A 22,468-nucleotide genomic window follows, 5' to 3' on the forward strand; every position below is an offset into this window, starting at 1 on the left:
AAGTTTTATTAAAAGAAGTTATACAAATAGCAAGCAGAATTAAAATGTTAACCCCAATAGTCCCGTAGAAGAATATTCTTCGTCAAATCAACAGCGAGATTGCTACCAGTTTTATCTGAATAAACAATTTCATTACAGGGTTACGTCATATATAATGAAGCCATATTGGCATAACCACAATGTAATGCATGACGTAACATTTCCTTGCACAAATTCATTTTTGTTTATTATAGCACAAACGTTTGAAAATTCTGCGAATTAGTGAAAAAAAAATTTATGCTAATGAGGGACGAGACCAGCAGGATTTCCAGCTGTTGGAAATTGAGACGCCCTGCGCATTACATTGCAGTGCCGCTCAGGATTCTTAAAAAACCGAAAAATTCTGAGGGGCACTACAATTGCACTCGTCACCTTCAGACATAAGATGTTAAGACTAATTTGCCCAGTAATTTTACTAGCTTCGCCGCCCTTCAGACCGAAACACAATAATGCTTACACATAACTGTTTCACGGAAAAAGGCGCAGTTGTGGTACCCATAATCTAATAAACTGGTAAATCGCCAAGAAGCCTCCCACTGGTAAATGCACTTAGTCGCCTCTTACGGCACCCTTGGGCCTGGGACTTCCCTATTATTTTTACGCCCCGGGGAAGCGCAGGGCAAAATTGACAAATGCTTTCAATATAAATTTTTATTTTCCAACTTGGACTAGCCAGTTCCAAAAAATTTGCTTAAATCTTACCGCCAATCGTACCACGCAGAATATCCATAGACAACAAAACTTACTTGTACAGGGACACTTTCAGATCGAGATTTATTGACAAGCGCCAGTAACGACAGCACGATGTCCAGCCTACTCGCCTCTCCCTTTCTACCGCTGAGGCCAGAGCCACATTTGCACAGGAGCCGCGTCATCACTGCCATGCTGGAGATCAGCAGTTCTTCCGACAGTTGCAGGTATCGACAGTGCAGACAGAATCTGAGGCACCGCAACAAGACATTCAGATAACCTGAAACATCCTGGTGGTTATTTCATTTTAAACTCAGCTGTGATAGTAATTTCGCATAGGCGATGTTTCCAAACTTAGATCATTTATGCTAATAGATAGACTGTGACAGCTGTGAAAACGTCGATAAAACTTGAGGTTGACAGTTAAACTCTATTTTGAACAATGCCTACACACTCACACAAAGTGACATTTAAATCGCGCGTGTGAAACGTCGCTAATCACGCACACTAAAGTTATAAACCTGGACGAATTTGTAAAAATTTCATCGGTTGTTTAGCAAAAAAATTAAACAAAATTATATAAGTTTAAAAAAAATCTTTTTTCATTTTCAGTCAATAGCGACGAGGTATAAAGCTTAATTTCGCACAGGTGATGTTTCCAAAACTTTTTTTATAAACAATAAAGACGCGGTATACAGCAAGTGCATAAGTAAAATTGCATATTTTTCATCTTAATATTGGTGGATAAATTGTTTTATTTATAAATTTCCCCAATCCATACATATACTAAATCTCTACCTACACATCTATGGAGTGTGTGTGTATGTGTTTGTATCAGTTAATACCAAAGAGCTGTTAAAACTTGAAAATCACAAAAGACTGTGTAAGAATAATTATTGCAAAACACGAGGTTCGTTTTCATAAACTATCGAACGTATCACGTTTACGTTTTCGTAAACAAGAATGTTTTAAAAACATGTAATATTTATTGTTGTGTAAATCATATGATCCGTTAAGATACAATCAAATGCAGCGATTTTTATTTATTAAAAAATGGTATTACGCGTCATCACCATCAAATCAAAATAAGTAAGTAGAAAACAAATGTTTAATCACATTGCTCGAAACTCTACAGGAGCTACATTAAGAAACTACAATTTTTCACATGGCAAAGACCGCCAAGTCGAGCAAAATCAAGCGGCACAGCCGTACCATCCTTTTCTTGAGGCAGGCCAGTTTCGGCTCCCTATAACTTCGTTGTGGATTAAAACCTAGAATCCTGAATACAGCAACCAAGCAGGCATTGTATACGGTACCTATATTTCAAATTTCATTCAATTTGAACCAGTACTTTAAGAATTATAACTAGTCAAAAATTTCTTAATTTTGTCACTCACTGAATGACTGACTGACTGACAACTAAATAGGCCAAGGGCCAAGTTAATGTATTTATTTAAAACATAATTAAGTTTTAATATTGATGGTGGTATTGGTCACTATAAAATGTTGCTAGGTTAGCTAATTAAGTAATAACATAAGACGGACAAACCATTAAGTAGGGACTGAATAAATTGACTGACTTGACATGGATCTCACCTCATGGATTTCTTCTCAAGAAGCAATACAAAAAGCCTTCACAGAGATTGTTGATAGCAGGTCCTTAGACTTCTATACCGAGATGGCAGAAATGTAAAGTAATAAGGGTAAACACTTTGATCAAATATATGTATATATTTTACCTAACAAGAAAAATGTTTGAACTTATAAGTACAAAACCGCAATTTGCTTTGAAGTGATGCGATTAATTGCAAAAATAAATTGTTTATTGCTACATCTTATATAGTACAAACCTGGATAATACATCCAATAATGACAATGAAAGTACCTGAAATATTTAAAAGATTACGTATTTTCAGGAATAGACCGTGATGTTTAAAGATGTATATGTTACCGGCCAAACCCGATTTTGGCCAAAACCGAGGCTGAATTTGTTTGAGTCTAGGCTAAGCAGATTTGTCCAAAGGCCGATAGAAGAAACTAGTTTAAACTAGTCTGAAACCGGTTTATCCTGCCGCCTAAAATATGTACTGATTTGGCCAAGGAAAATCTAGTTTGGTCTGAAATCGGGTTTGGCCGGTAACTTATATATCAAACGTTAACCTTATAGAAACACAATTTTTTACTAAATCGACAAAACCGTTCACAAAATACACGATACTCGTGTAGAATCAATAGCCACACTCACCTAACACGTGAAAATTTGCCACATCCACCCTCTCTAAGCACGTGAGAACAATCTTGAACAAACTCTCCATTTTCCTGCTGCTGTAGACATCCTTATGTTCAACGAGCACAACACACCGCAACACTACTTTGACGATGTGTATACGCAGTTGTATCGCGTCTAGGTCCTCTGTGTCACTCTGTCCGGGATACAGTTTATCACGACTCAGTACTGACAGTATGACCGCATCGTTGCCGATGAACGAAGAGTTGATCCAGGTCATCGGGGCTGTTCAACAAATAATGAAATCTTACAATACAGACAGACAGATGGTTGGACAATTTTGAACAATAATTAGTTGATGTACTAAATTTATATCTTTAAGGATGTTTTTGGCAAAAGGAAAGTAAGAATTGATGGATGAATGAAAATTGGTACTTTCTGAGTACCAATTTCTCAATCTCGTTTCTACGGTAAGCCCAGTACGCTCGTTTGTCCTCCTTTTCCACAATAAAAAAACTCCTGAGATGTAGCTACTCGTTTGTGAACACAAACTTACCCAACTAGTATCAAAAATAACTAGACACTCGAATCGTATATATTTACTCTTTAATCACATTACTGTGATCTTGTTGCAAATAATATACAAAATATTTTGACGTCTGTGTCCTAGAGAAGTATCCGTTTGGGGCAGTTCTGAATTTTTCTCTCTAGGTTGTTTCATAATTCACATGTATAAATCTTTCTCATAAGCTTTCTTATTGTTAGTACTATTGGGTTGGTGTACATTTCCAGTACATTTCCGATCGTGTGGTGGAAAGAACTAAAGGAGATGCTCACTGCAAGTTATCATTTTATGACCGGTCTAGGATCGTGTAAATGTGCGCACAAATTACGCGCGGCAAACCATCAAACATAGCCAATGTACGAGTTTTTGAGACTGCAGCAAAGCGCGGCGAATACATAAAAACGGACAACTGACAGTGAAATGGACTGTTTTGAGCAAAAAAGGTATTGCAGGCATAGTATAGAAGTCTCCAGGTGCCAGAAATCTTAGTTATTGCTAATTTAGTTTAAAAGAATGAACTGGTCTGTCTAGCCGCCGCGGGCTGTTTAAGCGTTCTACTAAATTTATATCAACATATTGGCTCGCGAGGCGGCTGCGCGTAAATTGTACGCACCCTAAGGCAAAAAAACTATGAGATAACGCCCACTAGATCCTTCCGTCTTGCGGACCATGTACATTATTTGTCGTATGATTCGCTGGTGATACGTTATAGCATGTAGTGTTTCTATCTGTTCCAAGTAAATCCGCCGAACAGCAATATAATAAATATTGCTTAGCAGATAAAATTAATTATTTATAACCACGTGTTGCCTTCACTAAGGCAGTACGCGTTTAACCATTGATCGGGCCGGTCCCAGTTACCATTAACCATTCGTCTATAACTATTACAGAACCGGTCCGAGTAACCATTTTAACCATTATTACCAATACATAGAGGTGATGCAGTACGGGTTTAACCATTGATCAGGCCGGTCCCAGTTAACAATAACCATTATTCTATAGCCATTACAGGGCCGATCCGTATAACCAGTTTAACTATTGTAACTAATTAAGAGATCCGCGTACTCACAAGGAGAACCATTAATTAAAGTTATTCAACGTGTCATAGATTAATTTAGTACCTTAAGTAAATATTATAATATATAACTATTACCATAAAAATTTATATATATATATCTACCCCTAAGTGCACCCCTTTTCACTATCCCTGCCTGATACGTTCATTGGTTATGGTATAGCACGGTGTAGTGAGCAGACTCCTTAAGTCGACATTTCATATACAAACGCTATTTGTACCTTTTTTTTTACCATGTTTTTAATTTTATTTTATCTACCTTGTTTTGGTACAGTGTCCATGTACACTATGATGAACTGGACCAAAGAAGTGAGCAAGAGTGTGTCGCGACCAGAAGCGGGCGCCGCAGTGAGAAACCTCTTCATGTTTTCCCATCGGAGCGCGTCGAACTCGCCCGGACGGACCGTTGATGACGACATTATACGCACGTAGCTGAAATATTTTATGTGTTACAATCACTTAATTTTAATTATTCTATCTTTATATTATACTGGACGACGCAGTACTGGTAGGCCCCCCACAAGATGGACCGATGTTCAGATCAAGATCGACGGAATCTTTGGAGATCTTTGGAGGAGGCCTTTGTCCAGACTGCTGGAGGTCTTTCAGTAGAAGATATATCAATACAAGTTGAATCTTTGGAATTTTTTAATCGGCGAGAGCAGTTTTGACATAGTGAAATTTTATATGGAGAAAAAGTACAGGAAATTAAAACAATTGGCATTATCCATGTATTACCAATTAAATTAAGGAATTTCAAACATTGTCTACGTTCTATTCAACAATGTCAAACAAGCCAGAATGTTAGATAAAGGGATAAATTAAACCATTTCACCCGTCATACCTCTCCAACAAATAAAGTGCCTCATTGACTTGTGAGTGCGAGGTTGCGTTCTCCAGCATCAACAGGAGCTTCGAGCAGGAGAAGTCCACGCAGGCTGAGCGCAGCACCAGCAGCTCGTGAGTGGTCGGCGGCCAGGGGATGCCGGCACCCTGGATGTGGCGCGGAGACTCCCGCAGCGTGCGGCCTGCTGTCAGCTGCCACCACCACCGCGCGCGGACGCAGGTGCGCCATCGGTCTGAGGTGAGTAGCCATTCTGTAACAAACATTATTCATATATACCAGTTGGGGGCTCCTTTGCACAGGATGCCGGCTACATTATGGGTACCACACCCTCGCCTATTTCTACCGTGAAGCAGTAATGTATAAACTTTACTGTGTTTCGGTCTGAAGGGCGCCGTAGCTAGTGAAATTACCGGGCAAATGAGACCTAACATCTTATGTTACGAGGTGATGAGCGCAATTGTAGTGCCGCTCAGAATTTTCGGGCTTTTCAAGAATCCTGAGCGACACTGGATTGTAATGGGCAGGGCTTATCAATTACCATCAGCTGAATGTCCTGCACGTCTCGTCCCGTATTTTCATAAAAATAAAATTTTCATAAATATATTTCTGCCTTCCTTATTAAAAAGGTGCAGTTTCTTATTATTTTGTATGATGGTATTCCCTTCGTATCCGAATTCTACTCGCACTTGAGCAGTTCTTGTCGTGTCTGGCGTCTCCACTAATTTTTTTGTATCTTTTCGCTCTATCTTGGAGAGATAATTATCTCCATGAATGTTATATAGTGATTGTGCACTGAAAATCTGGTATTCTATTCGCCATAGTAGTACGTATCAAGAATATCGAAATTTCGAATTGATACAATTTATTATACGCTTGATAGATTATTGTAGATACTAAACAGCATATGGCTTACCAACAATATCATGCTCGGCGTTGGGGCTGGTCTGCCAGTAGCTGGATACGGCAAAGGGCAGCGCAACTCTTTCCGTGACGGCAAAGGGCAACGAGGGCACCCGACGTCTAGCAGCGTCCAGCTCCTGCAACGCGAACCCTCCCCACGCCACCAGGGAGAGAACCTGACACGACATGGCCACGAGGCTATCGTTCGCAGGGAACACGAGGATACCTGCACAAAACATGTTCCAATTTACTCTTCTACAATCCCGACAACGTTCCTGTGATACTTCTGGGTGTGGGCGGCGTTGTTATTTGCAACAACACAGAGCTATAACCGGTAATAACTTATACAGCTACAAATATACATATGAATGTACATGAACACATACCCTTGGAGCGACCTTCAATTATAAATTAATTATTTCTTCTGAAACTGCTCAACGCGAAAAAGGAGTTTCTGCTTCACAAATACCAACATTAGACAGATTTTTAGATTTATTTTACATTAAACAGAAACTAAATATCACTTAACTTCTTATTATATCTTATTATTTTAGCATGTTCTAGGAATTACTATAATGTAAAAATTAATCAGATCTTGTGACATTTTAATTTTTATTATATTTTTAAGTAATATAAATAGCGTGTAATTGCCATGGCGACATTAAAGGAACACTCGGGCAGAGATAAAAAATGATATTTCACATAAAGTAAATAAATTTTCGATAATATTATTTTGGAACATCCTGTAAGTAATCTAGTAGCCGCGCGCTAGCGTAGGCACTGACATTTACTTGTCCCACGCCGCACCGTTACCGTTCAGAACTAAGTTGGCGCCTACGTTAATTATGATGATATTTTTTTTTTTAATATATAATTTGTTAGTTTGAAAATTACAAAATTTAAGTACTTGATTTTTTTTCTTTTTACTCTTTTAATGTCGCCACTGTAGCGCCACGCTATTTATTATTTAGTTTTAATTAACACTTGTAAATCAATACAGCTCTCAAACGACTTTTAATAATTATTAAAAACAAAAACAATCTCTAATCAATAAATATGAACAGGATATAACACTAAAGTTATATTTTATAACACTAGAGTTTACTTACCCCTAATAAGGAAGCATGGTAAATCAGCAATTTTGGACAACACATGTCTTGCTACAAAGCAAATGCTGTTTAGCACTGACACGCAGCTCAGTGCGCATTCCGGAAACGCCAGGTAGTCATACACGGTAAAGGACATCCTGAAAATTATCTTTTATTAATACGTAAAGCTAAAACAAAATTCCACTTGTGTGTGAATATCAAACATAATAATTGGAGCCAAGATATTCTGAAGTATAATACCTCGTAAAACTTTTGAAGTGATAACTTCTTATGGGAGAGTAAGCCGTTACGTAAGCTATCTATAGTTCTGTAAAAAAAAACAATTAAACAATTTTTAACCGTTATAATTTAATGGCTTTAAAATTGTTTCAAATTGCACAGCAATGTTTTTTGACAATCTCCAAGTGTATTTGTTCATTTATGAATACTTTCGTGATTAATAATAAATTAAAGTTTTCAGAAATTTTCTGACATTTGTGAGCAAGCCACGTGCAAGCCCATACAACCATGTTCGTCAATATTCAATAATTAATTGTTAAAGCCGTCTTAGTAAGATTTTAAGATGATAAGCAATGCAATGTAAAAATTTCGTTGCTAATAAAATAAAATAATGTTACTAATATTGAACATACAAAAAATTCTAATGTACATATCAAGAATTGTAACCAAGGATAAAATACTCTTTATAACACATGAAGGATTTTATTAATAAATAACGTTGCCTCGTTTTATCATACCAGAGGCCATGAAGAAAGATCTTGAGAGACGGACAATTCTGTTAAAATTTCTCTCGTTGAATGTGCAGTGATTATCACTTTTAATTAAGTAGTTTTTTATGACAATAAGAGACGAGACGAGCAGGACGTTCAGTTGATGGTAATTGATACGCTTTGCCCATTACAATGCAATTCCGTTCAGGATTCTTGAAAAACCTAATAATTCTAAGCGACACTACAACTACATTTTATTCAACAGTGGCCGTGTGTAGGCTACTGATGTCTGCTCACCTCAACAAAGCCATGACGATCTTAACTCCATCATTCCTCAGGAACATCTCGTGCATATCAGGATGTCTAAGCATGACGGCGAGCTGCTGCAGCGTGGAGCGACGCATAGAAGCTTCCAGTTGCGGCCGGGAGCGCTGGCTGGCAACCCACTCGCCACTATCCTCATCTAATTCCAGGTCTTGCTTCAACACGTCCAGTACTTGTATTAGACCTGTGCTCTAAAATATAGACTTATGTTTTTTTTTCGCAATCTCATAAAAGGTACTGTCAAACATTATGCAGTGTGTCAATATTATTATTATTAAAGTTATACTTCGCGTTAGGTAAAATTATCAGAATGAACTTTTACGATGCGCGCGCACACCGTCACGCAAATTCAACACCCTGACCTTGGTCAACTACACAATTTGTATCATACGTCTTCAACTACCAAGCCTCCTACCAAACCATAACCAATGGAAGAGAAATCTCTAATTGTATAAAAATAATTAAATGATTGTTAATTAAAATTATACGGTATAATAATAATTTCATTGGTTGTATTTAATACTGTTTTTTCAATATTGTTTTTTCTACAAACGTAATAACACGAGGAATAAATTATTTTAAGGATTTCTTTGCATACATAAGTATACACACATTTTTTTTACATACATTGAAATTGAAACCCAATATTTGTCCAAATACAATTGTCCCAATATGCGTCCAACTATTTGAGCCTATTTATTTATGACGTGTCATTAAACCTGGGGACCTTATCAGTTGAATACATAAAGAACAAACCTGCGAACTATTAGATGTGGAAGAGTTTTGATCGATATTGAAATCCTGTGGCTCAACACGCCTGAGGGCGTTGACTAATATGTCCGTGCGTAACGTCTCCTTGGGCGGAAGATATCTTTCGTCATCTAGAACATGAATTGTTAAATAAATAAAACTCCTTGCATGTAATTTAAACAAAAATAATAAATAAAAATATATTCATTCTTAAGAGATTTAGGAACGGTACTTTGTGGAAGGCGACAGACAACGTTAATCGAATTATGTGAGATTTATTTGTAATTTTATATACTTTTTTTTGTTTACTAGGTGTTTGCTTTTAGGTTCGATATCCTTATGACCTCATTTCTATCTCAGTATGTCTATTTTGTGTTTAAAGATGAATCTCTATGTGTTTCCAAATAAATGACATACTGTCAAGTACCATGTTGGGTAGTATCGAAGAGATCGCTTTATTCGCGATAGGAGTTTAATTTATTATCAAAGTTTTTTTTTTAATCTATTTAATGCGCAATAAAGAGCTTCATCACCATCAGCCAGAACACGTCCACTGCTGGAGGTCTACTCGCAAAATCGACAACGATACATTCGAAACGATACGATAATACTCCGAATATATCGCAGCTTTCCTACTCTAACAAATGTTCGAATTCCTTATTGTTTATCGTTACCATAGACTAATTTTGATTTTTTACGATGTTAGTGTGAATGAAATATGTTCAAACCTAAACATTATCTGTGCTATGTCGCTGTTAAGTGTCAAAAGTCAAAACATAGTTTAGGCACTAAGGACCATGCTAGACTCTGCACCACCAATTTGGTATCATTAACACATAATGTAAATGTTTAAAAAATATGTAATGAATATAATATTACCATTTAAAATTGAATAAATAATACAAAACTTGCGGATAATAAAATGTAATAAAGAGTAACTCATCCCTTCTCGTCAACTTCCTATTTCTCAGGCGGCCATTTGCATTATTTCTACGCATAAACGATCAACAAAATGACTTAAACGACTTAGTAGTAAAAAAATCCTGTTGAATAGTAAATCACATATAATTATTTCAATAATATTTATTATGTATATTTTATGGCAAATTTATCTATACAACTTGAAATGATAATAGCATCGACAAGCCTAGAAGGTGTCGTTGAGATTACCGTAAAAGTGACGTTTGATTATTTGTGAAATTCGAATATTCGTCTCTGACATTTTCAACTAAGAGTAGAGTTAGGACCGATAATATCGAATAATGTGTCGTTCGTTCATCATCGTTTCGACATTGATTACGATGTAACTAAGAGTACATCTCGACACGACTAATGCAACGATTTATCGAATATCGATTTTAGGAGTAGGCCCCCTGGTTCGTCCAGTCTCCCCCAAATATCTCCGAGAACGAGAAGATTTTACTGAGCTTCCCGGACGTTGCCCATCCGAGTTGGATTCGACGAGTGACCTCTTTCGCGAAATTGGACCTCCTTAAAAAAATGTTAATCAAGTTCTCATCTTATATGGCTAAAAGTAATATATAATTACCAAGTAGGCAACACAACGAGTGCGCAGCGTCCAGCTGTACGGCGGGACATTTGACGAAGAGGAGCCTCACCAGACCCCACGTCATGTCAATAGTGGGGATCCCCAAGCAGTCCGCTATATCCAGCTCCAGTGACTTACATATAGCTTTACCTGCAACAATAAAACTTTCTAAATTCCTAAGTTCCTTTACATTGCGGTTTTTAAGATACTTTCTGCCATGTACAGTGATCTGCCTTGCGCGGTGTTTAAGGTCGATACGACATGGGAACCTTTATAAAAAACTGGTCACAGAAATATTGATCGGCAAAAATATCTGATCGCTGCAGAAAATAAGTGTTGCAATGTAAGAATACTAATATGTCATGGCATCTGCTCGAGATATTTTTCACGGTTTACAACCATAATGAAAACATGGTAACATAATGTCCAAACTGTATTTATACAGATGAAACGTTAAAAGGCATAAAAAAAGCATAAAAGGCATTTATTGTCTCAAAATTTACTGTTTTAGAATTCTTTTCGATGTCATTTCTAATATAATAGACACTACTACCGCTATTAGTTACGTTGGTTTTTCGCGCAACATGGCCGATTGCTGTATTTTCTAATTTCATTATGACAAACATGTTGGTTCAGTACATATTTAAACGTTAAATTTGTATATTTAATCCCAAAAGTGGAGGAATTCATTTACAAATAAATCGTTTTTTTTTACATTGTATGAGATCCTGTTGTGGTAAAACATACTGCGTTACAAAAGCCACTAATTTATAAAATAATTTATATTATTTAAACACGACTCATATATTGGATGCAGCACTATACAATATAATTGTATGTAACAGACGTTGTAAAATACTCTACTTGATGGAAAAGAGTGACCGTTGAGTTTCTTGTATGTTCTTCTCACGAGCTCAACTTTTTCCGAACATATGGTAAATTCAGTAATTTAAAAGAAATATTTATAGTGACGATTCAAAAGTGCTCAGTTTAAGCCTAATTGAATAAAGTTTATTGACTTTGAATTACCCTTAAATATAAATAAAGTAGCCTTACTTACATAAAAAGTGGCCCTTCAGTTTCTTGCATGTTATTCTCACGACTTCAACATTTTACGAACATATGGTTAATTCAGCAATTTTAAAAGAAATATTTATAGTGACTTTTCAAAAGCGCTCAGTTTAAGCATAATTTAATAAAGTTTATTTGACTTTGACTTTGACCAACCAAGTTGCGTGTCGTGCGTCACGTACACGTGCAGGAGTGGCAGCACGGGCAACAAACTGGCCAGCAGCCTCCACCAACAACTCTCACTCACCACCAGTCTGCCGCGCAACACGTACACTATTATATCTGACGCGCTCTCTTCTATCTGAAATGACAAAATTAAAAAACTTTTGAAGTAGGCGTTACTTTGCGGAAATCCATAATTATCCAAATGTTTTGAGTTTTCTTTAGTGTTAATTCCGCCAAAATGTTGTCTTTAAACAATTCGACGCGTGTTTCGCCTCTACACGAGGCATCCTCGGGAAATGTTGACTCGCAAACTCTGGCATGAGACTGAAGTCAAGTGAAGTCAGTGGACATTTGGATAATATAAAAAAAAAATTAAAACTTTCGTGAGACATTATAAACGTTATACTGTATGTTATTACACCGTATTGGTTAAAACGGCTTTACTAACAGTTTGTCGGAATTCGTACCGTGTAGTATCGGACCACTCGGAGGTCCTTCATCGGGGTGAGTGTAGTGCGTTCACGGTGATGTCCCGTCTCATAATGCGGATTTGCGCTTTCAATGCGCGGCTTGACAGAGCGTGGGGTGCGCCGGCGGTAATGACAAACGGAAGCACTTATACTATTGTGTCAATATCGGTGTTCATAGGTCTACAAAATGTACTCACAATGTCCACTATGTAATCATCGGCACTATGGGTCTTGTTCCGAGATGGGTTTTATGCCAACTACACTCACCCTGATGAAGGACATCCGAATGGTCCGAAATTAGTCGGTACAGACACCGATGAAACCGTGAATATAGCCGTTTTAAATAAATAAATCAGTAAATAGTAAAATATTTTGTGCAGCATTCGTGATGTGTATATCTTATAAGTGAAATTGAATGGATTTAGTGAAAATTTCAATGTGTTATACTGTGCATTGTTGATATTGTGTTTTTGTTTGATTAATATATTATTGAAAATAAGTTTTTAAAATAAATTGTAATTAATAATTTAATTGTTACTAAAACTTCAATTTTTAATACTAAAATTTCCAAGATTCCACATGTATCGGCACACTCTACAACTACCAATTTTTTTTTCCCGTTTAGCCAAAGCAACACATGGCAAGGTAAAACTATTATAATATACAAATTCAACTAAAATCTTACCTCTTATACATAGGACGCTTACCTCTTTTACACAGGACGACAGGCCATGACAGCATATCTCAGTCAGAATGCTGACGTCACATATCAAAGTTAAGCATTTCTCTTGGTCTGGTTGCGTGTCATCGCCCATCAGAACAGACTTGACCATATCCGACAATATCTTATAAAACTCCACTCGCACCCACTCTATATTATGGCACATTAAAACCAATGCTATACTCCGCGCTGTGGACCAGTTGTCCTCATCAAAGTTCAAATCTTTTGATTTCGTAACTATAACCGAAGCCATATCCTTAAGAAATGTCTCATTCCCGTGTATCTGGAGTATGGGGAGGGAGTTTCTTATGGAGAGCAAGAGGTCGCTTGCATTTTGTTTCGTTTGTTTCCTCATGAACTGCACGGCACAGGTCATGCTGGTGTGAAGTTTTTGCAATTCTCTGTATTTACTTTTGAATTCTTGATCAACTAGAGACTTTGCATTCTGAAACGTAAGAACAGAACTAAAGCTATAATGAGCCTTAGAATATACATGCGTATAGACGACCTGACCAGTTTTGATTATTCAATGCGCGCTAATGCCAAGCGTTGCTGACTGTTTACGACTTGTCAATCAAAATCGGTGAGCCACAATAGATTAGCTTACCTTTTCGTCTTTACTGTATCTTTGTTAGAGATGTTCTTCTTTATTGCACACTTTATTTGTCCAGACGCTAGTATATTGTAAGCTATGGTATACAAAATGTAAAACTACCGTCTTTTATTCAAAATAGGATCAAAATCACTTATTGAACGTCAAAAACTACCACCCATTCAAATAAACTGCCTCAGACCTGAGAAGAACTGGCGCAGGAAACTCGGCGGGCTTTTTTTTTATAAAAAAAATTATATCGTACAATAAACATTTATAATTAAAGAGCCTGAGGGTGTTCGCTTCATTCCCAGTCATGATACCACATATCGTTAAGAAAATCGTTTATGCTACTGTTTTATGCTATGCTATAACAGATTTATTTTGCGCATTTATTAAGAACTGTCTTTTTTATGTAAAGTTACTGCAAGATTAAAATTACTTCTCCCTGTCATGTGCGGCGGCCCTCGGCGCGTATTTCTAGCGTGAAGCAATAATGTGTACGCATTACTGTGTTTCGGTCTGAAGGGCGCCGTAGCTAGTGTAATTACTGGGGAAATGACACTTCACATCTTATGTCTCAAGGTGACGAGCGCAATTATAGTACCTCTCGGAATTATTGGGTTTTTCAATAATCCTGAGCGGCACTGCATGGGTAGGGCAAAGCAATTACCATTAGTTGAACGTGCTGCACGTTTCATCCCTGATTTTCATAAAAAAATGTAATTCTGTATGAACAAATGTAAGATAAAGACAAAAAGTTTTAAATTTGGTATAACATTATAGTGTATTAATAACACAGCAAGAGATGTTATTTAGGAAATCAGAATCCGCACATAATAAATAAACATTTAAAATACAGGTGAAATAAATATTATAACAAACCTGTAGGACAGCTGCTAAGCGTTTATTTAATTCGGGAAAGAAGATATCGATTCCCGGGTCTAAGACGGCATGTTGTAATGAATTAAGGAAGGAAGTCGGAGGCAGGGGTGAGTTTTTGGACCAATTCATTATCTTTTCGGCGCACAGCATCAACCTGATCCAGGCCAATCGATGGTGAGCTCGACTTGGCTCTGAGTTATAGGATTCTCTGTAATTATTTAATTATTTATTAGGTTTATTTCCAATCACTTACAATAATACACACTAATATAAAAAGTAGAACTAAAAACTAGGAACTAAATGTGGTTATTACTTACAAATAAACACAGCATGCACAGAAATAATTAATTTTAAGTATTATATAGAATAAGTTAAGAGTTAAATAGTTTTTTTTTAGTTAATAAATGAGTAGGTTAATTTATAAAACGATAGCTAATGAAAATAAATATTTTTTTTCAGGCATAGGTACCATAAAATGCTTTGTGTGTTGAATTTATTTAGGATCTTAATAATTTTAATGTATATTTAAATAAAATACATCTCTCGAGCAGCTTTTCGAAAAATATATTTTGGATACAAATCATAGTTTTCGCAATATTGATTTATTTAGATAGGAGATCCGGAGCGGGGTCGATGACCTCTGTGATGTTACTATTCTAAACTTATTATAGTGAGAACGGACCACTGAACGGCCGCGGCACGCGATGTTATGACGTCACGAACAAGCGCGACTTTTTTGATCCGTTTGAAATATTTGAATAAGGTGAAACTAAAATATTCGAAACTTTTGATGTTACGAATAAGAATATTACTACAAACTTGATTTTATAAAAATCTTAAAAAAACGCCTAAAATATTTATTAAACAGATTGTCTGAGGACATTCGAATAGAAACGAGTAGAAGAAAATTTAAAACTTAATTTTAAAAATATTTACTATCAAAACATAAACCGTCTCCGTTACTTTCATAAAAAAAAAGTAGTAAAGTGCAACTCACTCAAATGCAAGCAAGAGGTCGCCCAACAAACGCATGAGCATGCAACTCTTGTGTGCAATGTCCCTCTGAGATTTTGCCGAGTGATCCGCAGACCAGAAACTTTCAGTTACACACTCCAACAGAAATTCTATGAGGGCTTCGACTAAGGACAGGCACGTGTTAAATTCTTTCTGAAACGTGGAATTTTAAACATAAACAATGACTTGAAACACATGCATAATTAAGAATGTTCAGACCATAGACTTACAATATGTATAGACAATCAAGGTGTCCAAGGGGGCGCTTAGTGAAATGAGCGATTACAAAAATTCGCTCGCCGCCCGCACCTGTCTCAGTCCCCTTTGTCGTCATACCCCCGCGCCCCTGTACCGCGCAGGCGAGGACTCAGATAAACGGTCGGCCTATAGCTATTGATATATCAAATCGTCGATTTACGTCATTAGGTTTTGAATAAAGGTAAATTTTTTCTATTATTTTATTCAACCCATTTGGTTGTGGCTTTTCAAAGCACTTTTTCAGGGACACTGCGGTTGACAGGAGTCGAAATAGTATTTGTCATAGTTGTAATTTGAAGTTTAGCACCATTGGTTGCCTCTGACTCGGTTACGGAGATCGTGACAAGTATAGTCTCATATGATAGGAAGCAGTAAGGAGACAAGCTGGAAAAAAAATACAAAAAACCCTAAAACCCGAAACTTATTTTACATTAGGGTGTACTCAGTACTAACCATTTTCAAAGTTTCGATATGCACTGAGTCCGCATCAAATTTCATAACACTCTTCAGTAGTATTGACAAAACTGTGTTACAAGTGTTGAGCGCATATATTGGTGCAGGCAGCTGTCTCAATGCTACCAATGTGTCTTCCAGCGGTGAATGTGATCCGCCCAAAGCATTCTGCAGTTCCATATTCACTTTGTCACAATATTCTTTGTTCTCGTACTCCACCTGGATTTAAAAGAAACAAGAATTCATCAGTCCACCGGCCAATGGCAGCCAATCAGTTGATCTCAATCAACCACAGATTTGTTATAGTTAATAAGTTAGCTAGAGTAAGGGCTCCATCATAGGTCTTGGTATTCAATTTTATATTAAAATACCAGACAGTATCTTAGAACAAATTCAAGAAAAATATTAAAGCTTCTTTGACAAAGAAGGCTTACTATAATATAGTAGATTATATAGGGGATAATGATACATGGTTCTTGTATTGTTCTGCACAGGCCACCTAAAATTGTATAATATTGAATTAAATAAGCTAACCAATTTTGTTAGTATGATTTAAAAGATGGGCTGGGAATTTCTTATCATTTCTTCTCCCCATATCAAAGCCCCTTTTCGCACTGATGTAGCTTCATGCCGTTTACGAATTGTTATTGCAATATCTAATGTTATTAGTATTATCTTTGATTAACACGAGTGTTACACATTTAAATAAAATACTTTTAAAGGATTAGAACCAGGACTGCAGATGCATTCATCTAATTATTAGTTCACTTCATTAAGTGAACTTCATCTGCAGTCCCCCTGAAAACGAGATCTGGAAAGGTCTTGAAACGTCGGGTTAACTTAAATAAAAATGTAACTTTTACGTAACCATCTAAGGTAAAACCGTTACAATTACACGCGTTTTAATTCTTTAAAAGTGTTTTATTTAAATGTAATGTTATTGTCACTCCCCATGCTAAATAAATATATTTCTATTCACGTTTTCTCTTCCGAATAAGATAAGGCTTTAGCTTATTTAACACTGGCAATATACATATAGATTATGTAGTATATAGATTATGTTTCTATCCATTTGTGATAAAAGATTATAATATTGCTGCAACAATCCACTACAGCTTCCATACCAGTGCATGCACTGTCACACATTTTCCTTACTTGGTGGTTTTTATATTGACAATTTTTTTTCTTTTTTCTTTACAATGGGATTATCGTAAACTGTGTCAAAGGGCAGTTACATAATTGTTTCGTCTCTGTGTTACAAGAGGGCATTGTTGACTGTTACCACTTATAAATAGGTGACCCAGAAGCTTGTGTCTTTTAAATGGCTAATATGTATATTAATATTTTATATAATATAATATAATTATTTGTTTAGGTATATGATACAATAGGAATTATCGAACAAACAAGAACAATCGGAAACACCGAACTAGAAAATAGTACTTTTCCCGGGGCGTAAAAAGAATAGGGGAGTCCCAGGCCCATGGGTGTCGTAAGAGGCGACTAAGGGCTTTTCAGAAGTGGGAGAGTCACGCTGCCGTCTTTTGACGTCAGCACAATCGGGCCAGACTCGTCCGGGTTAATTACCACACTCGCACAGAATACCGGCGTGAAGTAGCGGCCTAGTGCCGCTATGTTTCGCATAGGTTAGTGTCGAGGACCGGTGGCCATTCGCCGGGCCGCTCAAATGGGTCGGTTACAAACAAACATACATACAGGTGAAGCTAAAAAGCGTGTAATAAAAACTCTGTCATGTCTGTTTGTAATGTTTGCAAATTAATTCACCTGGTTGTTTCCACAGATAAGGTCAGCAGAAAAGAGCTGGAGTAGTCTCTTATGCAGAGCAACTGTTATGTGTTGCAATACATTCAAAGCTTCACCCGGACTGTTTCCACATTGACCATCTGCTATTGTCAGGAGTGTCTGGAAGGAAACATTGAGTAAGAAAAAAATCAATATGAAAACATTAATTCATGACCATTTAAGGTTCAAAATTTGTACCCCTACTTACATTCACAATTGAAGGTCTGTTTAAAAATATTTCTGCAGGAAAGTCATGAAGAAACACATCTCTGATAAATCTGCAACTTCTTCTTGTGGATTTGACTAACTTTAAGGAGTCTTCTATGAGAACAATTGTTTTCAGGTCGGAAGGACTTAATAAAACCCAAGGGAACAGGTACACATTTAAACCATTTGATCTGAAACTGAAATAAAAGCATATAATATTTTCAAATCATTAATAATGAAGACACACTTCACAATAAGAGTATTAAGCCACTTTGATGTAAACCTGGGCAAAGAAGAATTGGAGAGTACTGGGAAATTCATAAGATTTAAACATGCAATCCTTGACCTACAGGTACTTATGTGAACATCCAGTAGCAAACCTTGCTGTTACTAAACCATAACCTAATGGCAAAACTGTCAGAAGCCTTTTGTAAAATAGACTATTTTTTTTTTAAAACTTTATAGGTATAGGAAGCTTTTCTTATAATACTGCACAGAAGATGGTAGTACCGCAATGAGGTGGTTAATTGAATTAAAATTATGCATATTTATTACTGTATTATTAATTTCCTCCTGTTACTAACATAGGTAACTCACATTTCATATTGATTATTATTATGGCCTCTTTCATTGTAGGATTCTTCTGAAGAGTGTTGAACATTACATTTAGAACATTGAAGTACATTTATTTCACATTCTGAACTGAAAAATAAAAATAGAAAATCAAATACTTTTTTGGTCAAAACTAATGTATTAATTTTTCTAGTAATTTAAAATTTTACAGCCTTTAAATGCTCTTAGTGACAAGACCTACTGTTTAAAAATGAAATTATTTAAAGAATTAAATCAGCTTGAAATTTAAATCACTCCAAATTAGACAGTAACATGTAAAATTTTAAAATATTTTTTATAAATATAAACCAAAGTTGACCAGATCAAGTTTGTTACTGATTCTGGTGCTATGGTTGTTATTATGTGTGATAGTGATGTTTCTAAATCGTATTAAAATGAATGTTTTTTATTTTATTATACTTCCTTCCATTGAATATTTTATTAATTAAAGATATTTAACAAACCTTGACACTGAATTTAACTCTATTCCAGGCACAGTTATATTTTCTTCTGAGTCAACAGTGTGCATAAACTGTAAGGTTTCTATGACATCTTCAAAGATATTTTGGGCATTGTCATCAATTATTGGTCTATATTTCTTTAAATCTTCTATTAGTTTCCTACTATCATATTGTTTCACAGCAAAACTGCCACTTTTGCTCTACCCAGAAGGAAATAATAAGCATAAAATTGATGTCTAAACCTTTACTTTGCAACACAGTATAGATGAGAAGGTATTATTAATATAAATATCTGATAAAAATATTATTATTATGGAGTCAACCTACCCTAGGTTTAAAGAGTGAATGACATGCAGGTGTATTGTCCATCTATGTATGTATTTCAGTGCTTTGAGGCAGGGAATGTGCCCCATAGAATTACTTTTTTTAAGTTTTAAGATTTGATAAAAACCATGGCTGCAGTTGTATAAAATTTACTTAATTTTATTTAAACATAAAAAATAATATCTCTAAGTGTATTGAAGTTGGCACAGTCAATAATTGAGCAGGGACATGTTGTTAAATTTTATGTGTATTTATATACCTTTATGATTATAAGTAAAACCTGTAATGCCTCCCGATGCATTGTTTTTTGCTGATCAAACCAAATAACTATAGCCTGTATAAGCTCACAACATTTCGTTAAATCATCACATAGGTGCCAGCCAAATTGTAATTTATTTAGAAGCAGTTGTAGAGATCGTTCACGTATTTCTTTTAAGGGATGACCTAAAAATTAAATAAGGCGTTAAGAATATGTGTTTAGAACATAATCTTAATAAATCTCATTAATGGTCTAACTTAGTTTTTTAATATATGTGGATATAATGTCATCATGATTCATGATCACTGTCTCACTGGAACCATGAATATTAGTCATAAATCAATTTTAAAGGAAACATAAAAATAAACTTATTAAATATAATTATAACATCTTGTTATCAAACAAAAACATTAGCTTAGCAAGTATCAACAATGAACAAACAACAACTGACACTTGACAGTTGACAACAATTTTTTTTTTGGCACTGCACACAATTTTATCAAACATTACAGACTTCATCACTTTAATATGTAGATACGCTAGACTACAAAAGAGATACTAATACTAGTAGAGTAGTTTTTTTTTTGACAGTAAACACACTTCATCAATTACCACAATGTGACAGGCTAGGACTGTTGATAAATTATCGATATCTCAAAATATAGATATCGATGGTCGATATTTTTTATAAATTTTTATTTTGGTTTCGCAAATTATTTAATGTACAAAATAATTGTTAATTAATAATTACTTAATCTACTGTACTTTCATTTTCTCTATTTTTTCTTTATTCATAGTTTACTTATTCAGTTATTATCTTACGAAACGTAATATTGTATTGAGCTACTATTTTAGATCCCCGCTTATAAAAATTATATATTTTCATGTCAGAATTGGCTGTTGCTAATGTAATATCAAATCAGAAGAAATAATTGTGGAACGCAAAATAAGACGAAAGCGTTCACCTACAGCAGACGCTTCTCAACGTGAAGAAAAAGGAACAACTACATTATTATTCTGGTTTTTAATACTTGAAACAAGAAATTGAACAAGTAAAGCGTATGTTGCAATATAACTTGCAAACCGAACAAAGAAGCGATGAACGATCTCAACGCAATGATAGTAATCCACAACAACAACAGAATACCTGGCAAGATTCAGTTTCTAAGAAATCTGTTAAGGCTTCTAGTAATCATTTGGTTTCACCATGTGCGCCGGATAATAAAACCAATAACACTATATGTGTGGAGAGTACACTGAGGGATTCGTACTCCGATCCAAAGTGTGACCGCCATGAAGGCATTGGATACACTTACTTATACACCGTCGTATAGGGATATAACGGTGAATATGAATTTTAAAAACCAAGTTATATTTCAAAGCTCGAAAATTACAACTTTGTTCTGGTGTAATATAGAAAAAGAAAGAAGCTCGTTAACTCAAGTGGTACAGCTCAGGTTTCTAGCAAGTTACGAGTGTCGGATTTAACATCGACAGTGTATGTGTCTCGAGTAAATAAGTCGACCTAGGCAGACGACATCCGGGAGTATAATTAAGACATGTGTGAGGAGTATGTGAAAGTGGAATTATTAACGCAACAAAAATGTGACACAATTCACATCATATAAAATTTTTGCAAGTAAAAACAAGTTGGATCGCTTCCTGAAACCGGACTTTTGGCCAGAGGGGATCAAATTTAGAATTTATACCGACTAAATAGTAATAAGAACTATAATGGACCATAAGTCAACTCAATTTTCTATTATATCGTATAATTGTAAATCGATCAAAAGATCGATTCAATGTGTTAAGAACTTAACTAGTAGAGCAGATATTGTAGTTTTTCAAGAGACATAGCTCCTTCCACGTGATCTTAATTTCGTCAATGAGATAAGTAAAAAAAATAGTAGTATTGCCAAATCGTCAGTTGATACATCTGTAGGGATGTTAAAAGGTCGACCTTACGGCGGTCTTGCAATATTTTGGAATAATAATAAATTCCAAATAAACTCCGATTGAATGTAGTAGTAAGCGAATCACGGCTGTAAAAATTCATACGGGATCAAGATTATTTTAGTAATTAATGTCTATATGCCAGTTGATCACACGGACAACTTGTCGGAGTTCATAAATTGTGTTGGTGAGATTAGTGCAATCATTGAAGAGTCGAATGTAGAGTGTGCTTATGTGCTGGGAGACTTTAATTCCCACCCTTCTAATTTCGGCAGAGAAATTAGCCGAAGAGTAGAATTGCAATTCATTGATTGATATTAATTATTTAGGGCTTGAGTCAAATCATTTTACATTTATGAGCGAGTCCAGCGGCTCTCAGAGCTGGCTGGATCACTGTCTACTTATGTAGCGTCGCAAACTGTAACCGACGTAAAG

The 22,468-nt window shown here is 35.7% G+C and overlaps 1 protein-coding gene across 2 annotated transcripts in view; it reads right to left on the minus strand.

Annotated features, from left to right (window-relative positions):
- Positions 1-20,482, minus strand: part of LOC126976563 (rotatin-like) — a 57,648-nt gene extending 37,166 nt beyond the window's left edge. The window contains exons 1-20 of one of the 2 annotated variants that reach the window (XM_050824947.1): positions 20,338-20,482; positions 20,081-20,265; positions 19,501-19,697; positions 19,022-19,126; positions 18,426-18,621; positions 18,200-18,337; positions 16,415-16,633; positions 15,687-15,856; positions 14,690-14,897; positions 13,199-13,657; positions 12,013-12,157; positions 10,786-10,935; positions 9,243-9,367; positions 8,460-8,677; positions 7,453-7,589; positions 6,357-6,569; positions 5,441-5,693; positions 4,856-5,028; positions 2,975-3,241; positions 786-1,009 (exon numbers count right to left, since the gene is read on the minus strand). In XM_050824947.1, the coding sequence (XP_050680904.1) occupies positions 786-1,009; positions 2,975-3,241; positions 4,856-5,028; positions 5,441-5,693; positions 6,357-6,569; positions 7,453-7,589; positions 8,460-8,677; positions 9,243-9,367; positions 10,786-10,935; positions 12,013-12,157; positions 13,199-13,657; positions 14,690-14,897; positions 15,687-15,856; positions 16,415-16,633; positions 18,200-18,337; positions 18,426-18,621; positions 19,022-19,126; positions 19,501-19,697; positions 20,081-20,265; positions 20,338-20,416 (3,861 nt within the window). In that variant the 5' untranslated portion in view covers positions 20,417-20,482. Of the gene's footprint in view, positions 1-785; positions 1,010-2,974; positions 3,242-4,855; positions 5,029-5,440; positions 5,694-6,356; positions 6,570-7,452; positions 7,590-8,459; positions 8,678-9,242; positions 9,368-10,785; positions 10,936-12,012; positions 12,158-13,198; positions 13,658-14,689; positions 14,898-15,686; positions 15,857-16,414; positions 16,634-18,199; positions 18,338-18,425; positions 18,622-19,021; positions 19,127-19,500; positions 19,698-20,080; positions 20,266-20,337 lie in introns of those variants that run through there. The other variant, XM_050824948.1, reaches the window with a different exon arrangement.
- Positions 20,483-22,468: the final 1,986 nt, after the last annotated feature.

The sequence above is a fragment of the Leptidea sinapis genome, chromosome 41 (genome assembly GCF_905404315.1).
Source record: "Leptidea sinapis chromosome 41, ilLepSina1.1, whole genome shotgun sequence".
Classification (NCBI taxonomy): domain Eukaryota; kingdom Metazoa; phylum Arthropoda; class Insecta; order Lepidoptera; family Pieridae; genus Leptidea; species Leptidea sinapis.